The sequence below is a fragment of the Benincasa hispida genome, chromosome 12 (genome assembly GCF_027475165.1).
Source record: "Benincasa hispida cultivar pf3 chromosome 12, pf3_genome.v1.1, whole genome shotgun sequence".
Lineage (NCBI taxonomy): Eukaryota > Viridiplantae > Streptophyta > Magnoliopsida > Cucurbitales > Cucurbitaceae > Benincasa > Benincasa hispida.
Genome location: NC_143489.1, coordinates 66,153,738 through 66,168,463, shown reverse-complemented (window position 1 = coordinate 66,168,463; position 14,726 = coordinate 66,153,738). Strand labels below are relative to the sequence as shown.

Below are 14,726 nucleotides of genomic sequence, written 5' to 3'. Positions count from 1 at the left end.
ATATTTGAAAACAACTCTTTTTTTTTTTTACAATATTTAAACAATTATTTACATAACTATAATAAAAATATTCTTAAAATATTATTTTAGTTTATGTAATTTATGTTGGATTTTGTTTTGGTCTTTTAACAATACAATTTTAATCTCATACTTTCAATCAATTTGGTCTCCATGATTTGAAGTTTGTTCAATTTTAGCCTCAATACTATCAATTGACTAACTTTAGTCACAATACTTTCAACAAATTTTAAATTAAATCTCTTAAAGTTAATTTTTACCGAAATTGATTAAATAATTCAATATATGAACAAGTTTTCAAAATTTTGTAACAAAAATGATAATAGATAACAATTTTTTTAAAAAAATTAATAATAAACTAGACGTAGAGACTAAAATATTTTATTAAAAAATATAGATGTTAAAATTGGACAACTGAATATATAATGACTAAAATTGAACAAATTTAACAATAAATGAATCAAAATGGTATTTAAACCTAAATTTTAATATTAGTCCATGCAGTTAGTTTTTTTTCAATTTTTTTTTTCAAATCACAATTTATTTTCTACTAACATTCCCTTTATAAATGGGTGAAAATACAATAACATAATATTTTTTTCTTACTTAAAAATTATTGTTGTTATTTAACAAATTTCTCATGTCTCTTTTCCGCTCTATTCATATATATATTTGAACAACCATGTACATATCTATAATAGAAGTATTTTTCTAACAACAACTTGAAACATGGTTAACTATTATTTTAGTATGTTGTATTTTGTTTCTTTGTATTCTCAATTGTTTAATTTTAGTCTTCATATTTTTATAAATCTTAAAATTAGTTAGTTTCTTGATAATGTTTTTTTAAATAATTTATTCTCTATGAGCATCCTATTTAGAAATTATGAAATTACATTTACATGATATCCTTTTTTTATATAAAAAATATTATAATTATTCTTTGACCAATTTCAACAAAATTTAATTTTGAATAACTAAATTTTAGGGGTTGTTTAGGGCACTGAGTTGAGATAAGATGTCTAGAGTTCATATGTTTTGGAGGATCTGTTTTAGGACCCAATATCCTATGGGGGAAAATCATATAGCCCCTATATCGTCGTTTGGTCCACTAATATACTATCTCCCCTTTTCACTTCCTTCAACATGTATATTAAAGAGGAGAATAGAGAAGTCTAGGTCAGCAACAGTAAAGCCATAGTGGCGCCATAGCTGAATACAGTCAGCAGGTAAATAGGTTAAGAATTTATCTAACATAATTGGTTAGGAAATTGTCTGATTGGTCAAGGACCACTTCTCTCCTCATGTCGTCTGTAAATTCAAGATATTCCTTTATTCTTTATTATTTTGCCCTCATTATTCTAGGGCTCTGGTGTATATAAATTAAGGCCTTACTGATTGAATATGATTATTGAATTCCAAGGATTTCTTGCCTCTTCATTTTCTTCTTCATTAAAGTGTTCTCGTCTCTTCGTTTTCCCTACTCCGCAATCATTAACTTGGTATTAGAGCTATTATGGTCAACGCCAATTTCAACGGTAGCTCTCCCTTGAACCCTAGCAAAATTTTTTTTAGTAGCCCTCCTTTAAACCAGCTCCTCAACCAAATTACTTCTATAAAGTTGGATCGGAGCAATTTTTTGCTGTGGAAAAATCTTGCCCTACCTATTTTGAGGAGCTACAAACTTGAAGGCCACTTGACCGGCCCAAAGCCAGTCCTCCAATGTACCTTCAGACTACCATGGGAGGAAAGTCGATTGCTACAGGAGCTAGGAATACTCGCACTAGCGAAGCAGCTGGAGCATCCACGCCTGAAGGAGGCTCAAGTGGAAGTGGTAGAGCTTCGAGCTCTACGTTGTTTCCTGAGGTAAATCCTCAGTATGAGGCCTAGATGGCAGTAGACCAGTTGTTACTCGGCTGGTTATATAATTCAATGACCCCTGAAGTTGCTGTTGTTGGGATTGGTGTCCTAATTCTCCCGGTGGTCTCATAGTTTGGAAATATTATGTACACACATTGTTATTAATAGAATAAGTGTTATTTTAATTGCATTTACTCATGTCCAATAAACTAAGATCCGTGGTTTTATTGTAACTTAAGCATGTATGTGAGACATACAAGTGGATCATGCCTTAAGTAATAACCTAAATGGTCTATAGTATAAGGATAAAGGAGAGATACCTTATCTTGGTGACACTACGGATACGATCTGTTTTGTTAATATTTACAAGTGTTGTAAAGTGCTATAAATGGTCTGATCCTGACCATTCATGTGGAGATTTGCGAGCAGGGGTGTCCTATACAAATATTTTTTATAAGACCAAACTATGAGATGATTAGTCACTTTATATAAGGTCGTTGATAACTGAGATTTACATTTCACTAAGATGACCATAGGTGACATGACTTTAATCTTGAGTGTTTTGGGAACTCCTGCCTATGAGGGCGGTTCTTTGATTAGTATGGGTGATAGAGGCCAGATTACAAACTCAACAAGCCTACCTTTTTGGGGATTCGTTTGATTTGGGAGCTGGGAACTCAGTTACACAAGATGGAATTCACTTCTTCCATGAAGCAGGGGTAAGTAGATAAATTACTCCCTTAAGGACTAATTCTAAGTCTTGAACATAATGGCCACACCCTCTCTTTGGAAGAGAGGACTCAGTCATAGTAGGACTATGTCATTAGAGAAATCAGTGGTATTTAAGAAGTTAGATGTAATTATAGGAACAAAACGGTAAATTAGCCCAATTGTACTTAGAGCGATTTGTGAAGTATTATCGCACTGTTGATTGGTTATATGGACACATAAATATATCTGTAGTGCGAAGAGTGCAACTGTCAGTCTTTAGTGGAGTGACCGGTAGTTAACGAATGTTGGATCTTGTGACTAATGAGTTTAGTCAGCTATTCACGTACCATTGGAGCTTCAAGCTACAGGTCCATGAGGTCCCCATGGTAGCTCAATGTGTTCAAGTTGAAAATCAGATTTTGGGTTAGTTTGAAGTATTCAAATTAACAAGAGGAAATTCAATTATATGTGATATAATTAATGTGATGTATTAGATACATTAATTGGAGGAACTAGTATAAATATGATTTATATTAAGTACCATAAAATAGAAAAAGAACTATTGTTTATATGTTTCATATGATGAAATATTAAAACTATAGGTTATAAATAAAATATGATAAGTTGATTATCATATTTATTTATAATATGTTAATTATATGATAATTAATTCTTTTTCTCTAACTGATTTGAGTGGGAGGTTATTGGAAGTTTTATAGTATTGTGAGATAAAAAGAAAAATAGTTTTTCAAATTTAGAGAGTTAATTCATTTGGGAAATTCTCATGGGAATAGGCTATCAAGTAAAAATAGTTTTTACCAAGTGATAGCCGTTGGGAGCATCCACGATCGCTTAGAGTTGACTCTATGATAGTTACTCAGTTGATCGTTGATACACGGCCGATTAGCAAACTCTATGCAATAGGCTTGCATTTTCTAAACGATCGAGTACATCGTCTATACGATAGACATGTTGGGTTTTATGTCATAAAACTCGCAGTTTGTAAAATGATAAATATTTTCTATTATCAATATACTTGTTATTAATCTCATAAATTGTATGAAAGTCTAAATTCAATAAACTAAGACCCATGACTATTGCATGAGTACTTGAACTTTATGTGGAGACATAAGAGTGGATCGGGTTCGAGTAAATAGTCAAAATGATCTATGGTACATGAATGAGGTTGGGTACCTTATTCTGGTAACACCATTGGATAGGGTCTACTCTGTAATTGTTACAAAGAGTTGTAAAGTGCTACATACGATGTAATCCTAATTTGTACATGTTATGACATGAGAAGTGGGGGCGTCCTATGCAATGAGTTTGTATAAGATCAGGACTAAGAAATAAGTCACTCTTACTTTATAACGTTGTTTACTATTTAAGACTGACTATTTCACCTAGATGACCTAGGTAACTCGATCTTAATCCTGAGCTAACTATGAACTCCTGTTTATTCGGGATTGCCCTTAGATTTGCATAGTTGAGGATTGGCTCAATAGCGTCGGCTCAATAAGACTCCCATTTCAGGGGTAAGACCGGATAGATAGCTAGGGATATAGTGTGCAAGACGGAGTTCACGCCTACCTGATTTAGGAGTAAGAGAAAGGTTGTTCTCTTAAGTACTGAATCCAGGTCTTGAACAAGGGGCCCCACCCTCTCACTAGACTGAGAGAGTTTGGTTTGGTAATTGGATCACAAACCAGTTGTTCATTAGAGGATCAGTAGGGACTTGAGGAATAAGATGTAATCTTGGGAGTAAAACAGATATTTGACCAGCCGTTATTATAAACAACCTGTGAAGGGTCGACTTGCTGATTATGGTTAAATCATGTGGACATAATATATCTACAGTGAGGGGAGTACAACTGTGAGCTTTAGTGGAATGACCCATTAGTTAACAAATGGAGATTAATTTAGTCTAATAAGTTTAGCCAATTAATCTCGGATCATTGGAGCCCATGATCTGTAGGTTCGCGAGGTCCCCTACTAGCTCGTAACGGACTAGCTCTAGAATAGCGTGATAAGTTAATTTGAAAAGTTTAAATTAGAATTAAGGGAATTAGTGATTATATGAGATATAATTATGTTTAATTTTAGAATTAAACGGAATAGGAGAATTTATATATTTATGATTTAAATATATAAAGATGGATATGTGTTAAAATTAATTTAATATTTGATATTAAATTAACTAAGTTTTATTTAATGATTAATTTATGAAATCAATTAATTTTTTATTTTTAAAGTCAAATAGATTTTTAAATCAAAATTTTATTTTTAGATAAAATTGAAAAAGGAAAAGAAAACAAAAACACAAATTGGAAAAATGGATTTTTCCATTATCTATCTTTGAACTAGCTCACACATATAGCAATACATTTGCTTTGTCTTCTCCAAGCATGAGTTGCAACTCATGCAGCTCATCTCTTTGCATGTTGATCTGCAATATAATGAGAAGATTGGAGTGAAAATCAGGCATGCAATCTACAGAATTTTGAGAGAAAATTTGGTTTGAAGAAAGGTTCTTCAACATACGTTGCTGCAGTGAGTTTTTCTCCTTCATCCCTTGATTCAAGCTTATTTTGAGTCCCACAACTCAATCTAGAGCACCAAGAGAATAGTGGGGAAGATCTTGAGGTGGTCTACAACAAGATATGGAGAAGATTGCAGCTGAAGAAGAAGCTTTGAAGAAGTTCTACAAGAGGTATGTCTTGAAACCCATTTTTCTACAGAAGCATGCTTTATATTATGCCAAAATTAGTGAATTTGAATGCTTAGATGATCCTTGTACTTCCGCTGTTGTTGAAACAATCCTACAAGATAGTGTTCATATCTTCCACTTACTCGATCGTCTACTCGATCGCATACCTTCTGTCTTTCTCAATCCAAGATCATACAGAGCCCACAACTTCTGGATTCTCCCAATAAGAATACTAAGGTAACACTTGTGGTGGTATTCTTACTCAGTTCGTGGATCAAGTTGGACTCGATTAGATTCGAGGAGCATCCAGACGTTCATGGTGTTCGTGTTCTATTCATTGCTTTTGAGTGTTGCTGTTGGACACATTGGAGATTGATCGAGGGATACTTGAAGAATGATTCTTCAAAGGTACACATGCTCTATCCCTTGTATTCTCTCATAGCATGCTGTAATTTTAGCTTATGCATAACTTATTAGTTTTCGTTTAAGATTGTAATTGTGATGCTCATAGAGATTTTGTTTGTGATTTTCTTCAGTCGGTATCAGAGCTAGGTTGTTCTGATATTCAAAATTTCATTGCTATATTGAACTTCTTTTACAGTCGTGGTGGGTTTTAAGTTTTATGCAATGCATTTAAGAGTTAAATGTGTTTATGGACGTGTTGATGAATGTTTATGGGATGGTTGCCTCTGTTTAAAGCTTTTTTTAAGTTTACAAAGTGTTAATTGTAAGGGTCCCTGCGTTTTTTAGCTTAATTAAAAAGCAATAGAGTTTGTATTCAAAGTGTTTAAATTTTTTTGAGTTGTTTGTGATGATGTTTTGAAGCATGGAGATGCAGTTCTCATCGAGGAAGAAGACCAAAGGTTAGTCGTATCGTGTACCCAGGTTAAACGATTATTGAGATGTGGCTAAACGATCGTGTAGAAAAGTTCTATTCGATCGTGTAGTATTTGCTAAACGATCGTTTAGCTAATACTAAATGATGGGGTAAAGAGTTTACTCTATCATGTAACATTGGTTGCTCGATCGCATGGACGCTTGAGGTAAACGATCGCATAGAGTATTTGATGCTCGTCAATTAATAAAAAGAACGCGTACTAAACGATCGCGTAGTTCAGCATGCCTCATCGCATAGTCACTGACTACACAATCACCTGGTATACAATACTTTGACGCATGCTCAGCAATCGTTTAGACGATTATGCTTCACCGCATCATTGTTGTAATGACCCGACCTTCTAGGACTTAGGTTAGGTCGTTACTAAAATAAATGCATGCATAGAATTTAAAACGACGCCCATTTATGTTGAAATAAATGTTAATTAAACAAGAGAAATTCAAAAGACATTTATTAAATGCAATTGTTAAAACAATAATAGGGTACCCATAATTCGTAAAGACTATTAAAAGTATATAAAAGAAATAATCCTTAATAATAAGTTTAAAACAATAAACTAAACATTAAGGGAAAAATAAGGACTCTAAATGCCATGATGCAGAAGCGTAAAAACTAGTCCCAGTGGCATAATCACGAATTCCGCTGAGCCATCGCCGGTGCATCTCTACCCTTACCTGAAACATCAACATAGGAAAGAATGAGCATGAAATACTCAGTAACTAATCCCACCACTGGGGTCAGGCTAGGTATCTATGTCCTCTAGATACCCACCTATGGCACATAAACAAATGAAACAAACGAGAGACTGAGTCTTATCCTCTTGTAGTTAAGTATGGCCACAAAACTGGTGAACCCCAAAGGGAACACAAACTGGTGAATCCCGAAGGAAACACAAACTGGTGAATCCCGAAGGAAACACAAAACTGGTGAATCCCCAAGGAATCACAAACTGGTGAATCCCGAAGGAAACACAAAACTGGTGAGTCCCGAAGGAAACACAAACTGGTGAATCCCGAAGGAAACACAAATTGGTGAATCCCGAAGGAAACACAAAACTGGTGAATCCCGAAGGAAACACAAACTGGTGAGCATCTAACTAATCAACGAGGATATTCACATAGTCTCAATGTTCTAAGAATCAACATTGTACAATTCTAGAACATACATGAAAATCCTTGATACTATGGCTCCATCACATACACATAATTATTAACAACATATCATACTATATGCATGTATACCTTACATCATAATTCCACAGCATGCAAGTATGCCTCAATACCAGCAGATCAGATATCAACATATGAAACCACATACCATCACATACTAATGATCGAGTACCTAGGTGTATCTTTAAACAAAACAGAACCCGTGCCAGAACATACTTGATTCAGGTCATACTATCAGCCAACATGCTAATATTTACTATAACTTACACTTATCACGTGAGCATACAAATAAAAAAAAACCTGACCCATGGGCAGTTCCAATGGTAAGATTACTTACCTTAATCGAAATTCCACAGATAAACTCCGACAGCCAAACGATGACCGCGATTTGAAGAAACGACCCTACCATACGAATATAACCATAAAATTTCAGTCTAATAATAATTGCGACACCTCATATTCGAAAACACAACACCCCAAAAGCTTACCCAAGGAACTTGATTAACAACTACTCAAAAATCTCCTTCCAACAGATTTTAACTCCCAATGGAGGACAACTTGGAACCTTAAAGATACAAGGGTTAAGTCAACTTAATTCAAGAATCAAAACGTGCCCACAAACCAACAATAAGAACCATAATTCTTACCAAAACTCTTGTCAAACGATCTCGAACCCGCTGAACAGCCACTCCAATAGTTTCCTAGATTCAAATCTAAAGCCAAAAATAATTCGAATAAGTCAACCTTTATTCCAAACTTAATGGGCCCAAACTTCTACCCAAAACTTCACAAAAGAACCTAACTAAAACTGCCAGATCCGGCAAAACCCAAAGATGACGGCAGTGGCGGACGGCAAACAGGGGGCGACAGCAGGACGGCGGACACACAGTTCCAGTGGCTAGGCTCGGACCTCGGCGAAAACGGCACGCTGGGGCTGGACAGTGGTGCGACCAATGGCGAGAGGCGCGGCTAGAGAGCTAGGCGACTGACGGCGTATTTGACCGGCAGGATCTGGCCAGTCGGAACCCATGAATGGCGGCGATTGGACAGCTGAGAGGGAGGTACAGTGAGGCAGCGTGGAAGCAGAAAACGGAGGTGGGGCTCGCGTGAGGGGTTCTTTTTATTTAAAAAAATGCTAATGCTAATAATAATAATAATAATAATAATAATAATAATAAAAGGAAAATAGTATAACTCTAATTAAATCCTTTCCTTAACCCACCTTATACTATTTAATTCCTTTCCTTTTTCCAAAAATAATTAATTCTTGCTATAACTTTTCAAATTGAATAATTTTTTAATCATTTTCACGACAACACTTAAATCCTCACACTTATCCTTTAAATTCAAAATTTCAAACATGCCGTTTCAACTAAGGACAATTACTGAAAAAGGAAAAGTTTTACATTATTAATAAATAAATAAAAAAAGGTGTAGGATGTTACATTCTTCCCCCCTCAAATAACTTTCCTCCTCGAAAGTTTATTTTTGAAAAAGCTCCGGGTACTAGGCCTTCATCTCATCCTCTCGCTCCCAGGTGGCTTCCCTGAACTGGTGGTTCTACCACAGAACTTTCACAAAAGCAATTTCCCCACGGCGCAATGTCTTTACTTTTCTGGCAAGAATCTCTATGGGCTTCTCCTTGTAGCTCAAGTTATCATTCAACTGTAAGGGCTCGTAGTCAACTACATGGGATGGGTCTGCCTCATACTTCCTCAGCATCGAAACATGGAAGACATTATGAACTGAAGACAATGTTGGAGGCAAGGCCAAATGGTAAGCTACAGGGTTAACTCGTTCCAGGACCTCGAAAGGTCCAATGAATCTCGAACTTAGCTTTCCTTTCCTGCCAAACCTCAGAATACCTTTCATGGGTGCCACCTTTAAGAACAGTTTCACCCTAGTCTCAAATTCTAGGTCCTTATGTCTTATATCGGCATAGCTCTTCTGTCTGCTCTGGGCTATCTGCATACGAGCCCTGATCTTCTATATGGCCTCATTTGTGGTCTGCACCAATTCAGGTCCTAACAATCTCCTCTCTTCTACCTCATCCCAGCACACAGAGGACTGCAACTCTTCCCATATAGGGCCTCAAAGGGTGACATCCCAATAATGGACTGGTAGCTGTTATAATACGCAAACTCCATTAAGTGCAAGTGAGCATCCCAGCTTTCGGAAAACTCTATGGCACAGGCACGCAACGTGTCTTCTAGTATCTAATTCAATCTCTTTGTCTGCCCATCAGTTTGAGGATGGAACACTATACTGAAGCTTAATTGGGTCCCCAATGCCGCATGGAGTCTCTTTCAAAAGTTAGACGTGGAACGAGGGTCTCTATCCGACACAATGGACACGGGTACTCCATGCAATCTTACCATTTCCTTCATGTATATCTGTGCCCACTTATTCACTGAAAAGTGGACTTTCCAGGTATAAAATGTGCTAGCTTCGTAAGTCTGTCTACAACGACCCATATCACAGTGAAAACTTTAACTGTCCGAGGCAACCCCACGATGAAGTCCATAGACACATGCTCTCACTTCCATTCTGGTACATTTAATGGTTGTAACAAGTCTGCTGGCCTTTGCCTCAGAGCTTTCACCTGCTGGCACACCAAACACTTATTGACGAACTCCGCAACCTCTCTTTTCATATCATTCCACCAATATTAACGTTTCAGATCCTGGTACATCTTGGTGCTACCGTGGTGGACAGAGAATAGGGAACTATGAGCCTTTGACAACAGTTCATCCTTAATGTCACTAACCGCCGGCACGTACAGACGCTCATGATAAAGGAGGTCACCTTCTGCTGACACAGAGAATTCGCTATCCTGGCCTGACTCCACTCTACGAAATCTCTCCTCCAAATAAGGGTCGTCTCGCTGCGCATCAATAATCTTCTGCCTTAGGCTTGGTTGCATCGACAACTGTGCTAACTGTGCCGTGACCTTCCCTACGACTACTGCAATCTCTGCCCTCTCCAGTTCACTGCATAGGTAAGTCTGTCCGATAATGAGAGCTGCGGAATGGGCCACCTTTCTGCTTAAAGCATCTGCCACTACGTTTGCTTTCCCCGGGTGGTACAAAATTTTACAATCATAATCCTGTACTAGTTCCAACCACCTTCTTTGCCTCATGTTTAACTCCTTCTGAGTGAAAAAGTACTTCAAACTCTTGTGGTCGGTGAAGATCTGTATCTTTTCTCCATACAAGTAATGTCTCCAGATCTTGAGAGCAAAAACCACCGCTGCTAACTCCAAGTCATGCGTGGGATAATTCTGTTCGTGTTTCTTCAGCTGACGTGAAGCGTAAGCAACTACTCTACCCTGCTGCATCAAAATGCATCCCAACCCCTTATTGGATGCATCACTAAAAATGACGAAACCACCTGATTCGTCCGGAACTGTGAGAACTGGGGCTGAAACCAACCTCTGGTTGAGGTTCTGAAAACTGCTTTCACAAGCCTCATTCCAAACAAATGTTGCCCCTTTCCAGGTCAACTGAGTTAATGAGGCGGCTATGCGAGATAATCCTTCACAAACCGTCTGTAGTAGCCTACTAACCCCAGGAAACTACGTACCTCACTGACTGTGGTTGAATGAGCCCAACCCGTAACTGCCTCCACCTTTGCAGGATCCACTGAGACACCTCCCTTGGATACTACATGCCCTAGAAAGGACACCTGCTTCAACCAAAATTCACATTTAGAAAACTTAGCATATAGCTTATTGGCTCTCAATGTCTCCAAAACTTTCCGCAAATGCTCCTTATGCTCGGCCTCTGTCTTGGAATAAATCAAAATATCATCAATAAAAACAATCACGAAGGTGTCGAGGAATTCCTTGAACACCCTATTCATCAGATCCATGAACACTGCTGGTGCATTCGTTAGGCCGAATGACATCACTATGAACTCATAATGTCCATACCTCGAACGGAAGGCTGTCTTAGGTATGTCACTGTTCTTTATCCTCAGCTGGTGGTACCCTGAATGGAAGTCAATCTTAGAGAATACCGTAGCTCCCTGTAACTGGTCAAATAAATCATCGATCCTGGGAAGGGGATACTTGTTCTTGATGGTCACCTTGTTTAACTCTCTGTAGTCAATGCACAGACGTAACGATCCATCCTTCTTTTTCACAAACAAAATGGGTGCATCCCATGGTGACACGCTAGGGCGAATGAAACCCTTGTCCAACAACTCCTGCAATTGGACCTTCAGTTCCTTCAACTCTGCCGGGGCCATCCTGTACGGAGCCCTCGAAATAGAGGTTGTGCCTGGCTCCAATTCAATGGCAAAATCTATCTCCCGCTGCGGGGGCAATTCGGAAAGGTCTTCTGGAAACACATCTGGAAAATCCCTCACTACTGACTCTAAAGTCAAGGTAACTTCATTCTCCTTAGTGTCTACCACACTGGCCATAAAGCCCCAGGCTCCTTGGTCGAATAGCCTACTGGCCTTCAATGTGGATATCACCTTGGGTAGGACTACGGTCCCAACCCCTTTAAACTTAAAACTGGCTCCTGTAGGAGGCTTAAAGAAAACCTTCTTACGAGAGCAATTTATGCTGCATGGTTAACAGCTAACCAATCCATGCCTAATATAACATCAAAATCGTGCATATCTAAAATTATCAGGGTTACATCTAATACGCGGTTGGCTACCTCTACCTGACATGCTTTTATCTTTTCTGTAGCTAACATGATCTCTCCCGATGGAGTGGAAATAGACAATGAAAATGGCAATGGTTCTGAGTCTAACATGGCGTGTCTCACAAATACAGTAGATATAAACGAGTGTGAAGAACCAGAGTCAAATAAAACAAGAGCATGGTTACCCAAAATGGGAAGTGTATCTGTCACCACGGTGCCTGACTTCTCGACCTCACGCCGAGTGGTAGAAAATACCTTTCCCTGCTATTGCTAGTGGTTCGGGCCACCCTGGAACGATCCTACGAGCTGGCTTCTGTGCTCAGGCGCATTCTTCCTTGGGCATCTATCTGCCATATGTCCCTTCTGGCCACATTGGAAACAATTCCCAGAGTCGGCTAAATAACGTCCCCAGTGTTACTTACTGCAAGTGGTGCATATCGGTCTATCCTCCCTGCCATTCCTAGCCTGGGTACTCTGTTGTCCCCACTGACGTGGAGCATGCACTGCGTTCTAACCCCTCTGCTGATGTTCAAGAGTCCTGTGCTCAGCCTTCCTTTTCTACCCTACGGAGGTCCCAAACCCGAGTGACCTCCTATATTCCTCTCCCCCCTAGGAGTCGGCATAAATCCTCACAGCGGCTTGCAATGCCGCGGCATATGTCTTGAGATCCAAGGCATGCAGCATCCCTTGCAACCCGCTCCTCAGGCCCTGGATAAATCTCTCGGTCCTTGCTGCCTCAGTGGCCATTAGCTCAGGAGCAAACTGAGATAGCTTATCGAATTCTTGCTCGTACTCCTCCACGGACATAACGCCCTGCTTCAGGTTCAAGAATTCTGCCTGCTTATTGTATCGGGTGTTGGCCGAAAAGTACTTCTCATAAAAACGTTCCTTGAACTGTTCCCAGGTTGCAAGGTCACCTCCAATATCGATCATCTTTTCTGCCGAACGCCACTAGATTGTCATGTTACCAATCAGTATGAAGACTGCGCATTTTTGGGGCGAGGGTCACAACCACAGTTCTGCCTTGGTGGGGTCTTCTAACGATCCATCAAAGGGGTGAGGGTCATACTTCCAGAAATTCATTAAATGTTTGGCCTCGAGAGACAGGCTCTGCGTGTTCTTGTCTTGCGGACGGGTTTGTCGTAACGGCTCGGGTGGCACCGGTTCCTCCTGAGCCTGAGTCTGTGCAGGCTGTCCTGCCATCGTGTTACGGATCAGTTCCTGCAGCTTCTCTATCAGGGCGGTTGCAACAACTTCACTAATTCGGGCTTCCATTACCTTTTCATCCACTTGGGTCATAGGCGAAATTGGCGTCGCCGGAGTAGTTTGATTACTCCCCTCTTTCTCTGCTTGTATTTATTTTCTAACTGTTTTCCTTGTTCTACGTTTAGGTGCCATGTCCTGTCATAAATTCATACGTTAGCTAACTATTTCGGGGCCTTTCTCAGACATCATGCGTTTAAAACACTACATCATTGTCCTCATATACACATGGAAACTTTCGTTAGTAGAACGTACCTGGCGATGACGAGGAATCCGTTACTGGCCACAGGGACTATTTAGACTTACATAGTAAGTCAGTCTACAAAATTTAAAACATGGGCTCTAATACTAATTGTAACAACCCGACCCCCTAGGACTTAGGTTAGGTCGTTACTAAAATAAATGCATGCATAGAATTTAAAACGACGCCCAGTTATGTTGAAATAAATGTTAATTAAACAAGATAAGTTCAAAAGATATTTATTAAATGCAATTGTTAAAACAATAATAGGGTACCCATAATTCGTAAAGACTATTAAAAGTATATAAAAGAAATAATCCTTAATAATAAGTTTAAAACAATAAAACTAAACATTAAGGGGAAAATAAGGACTCTAAATGTGATGCGGAAGCGTAAAAACTAGTCCCAGTGGCACGATCACGAATTCCGCTGAGCCATCGCTGGTGCATCTCTACCCTTACCTGAAACATCAACATAGGAAAGAATGAGCATGAAATACTCAGTAACTAACCCCACCACTGGGGTCAGGCTAGGCATCTATGTCCTCTAGATACCTACCTATGGCACATAAACAAATGGAATAAACGAGAGACTGAGTCCTATCCTATTGTAGTTAAGTATGCCCACAAAACTGATGAACCCCGAAGGGAACACAAATTGGTGAATCCCGAAGGAAACACAAACTGGTGAATCCCCAAGGAAACACAAAACTGGTGAATCCTGAAGGAATCATAAACTGGTGAATCCCGAAGGAAACACAAAACTGGTGAGTCCCGAAGGAAACACAAACTGGTGAATCCCAAAGGAAAAAAAAAACTGGTGAATCCCGAAGGAAACACAAAATTGGTGAATCCCGAAGGAAACACAAACTGGTGAGCATCTAACTAATCAACGAGGATATTCACACAGTCTCAACATTCTAAGAATCAACATTGTACAGTTCCAGAACATACATGAAAATCCTTGATACTATGGCTCGATCACATACACATAATTATTAACAACATATCATACTACATGTATGTATACCTTACATCATAATTCCACAGCATGCAAGTATGCCTCAATACCAGCAGATCAGAAATCATCATATGAAACCACATACCATCACATATTAATGGTCGAGTACCTAAGTGTATCTTTAAACAAAACAGAACCCGTGCCAGAACATACTTGATTCAGGTCATACTATCAGCCAACATGC

At 38.8% G+C, this 14,726-nt stretch overlaps 1 protein-coding gene across 1 annotated transcript; it reads right to left on the bottom strand.

Annotated features, from left to right (window-relative positions):
• Positions 1-8,923: 8,923 nt before the first annotated feature.
• Positions 8,924-9,334, bottom strand: LOC150032144 (uncharacterized). The gene has a single exon (XM_090308415.1). The coding sequence runs from the start codon at positions 9,332-9,334 to the stop codon at positions 8,924-8,926; it is 411 nt and encodes a 136-aa protein (XP_090164541.1).
• Between the last annotated feature and the right edge of the window lie 5,392 nt (positions 9,335-14,726).

Excerpts from the sequence above, each read along its gene's own strand:
- LOC150032144 (XM_090308415.1), bottom strand. The coding sequence starts at position 9,334 with ATGCAGATAGCCCAGAGCAGACAGAAGAGCTATGCCGATATAAGACAT.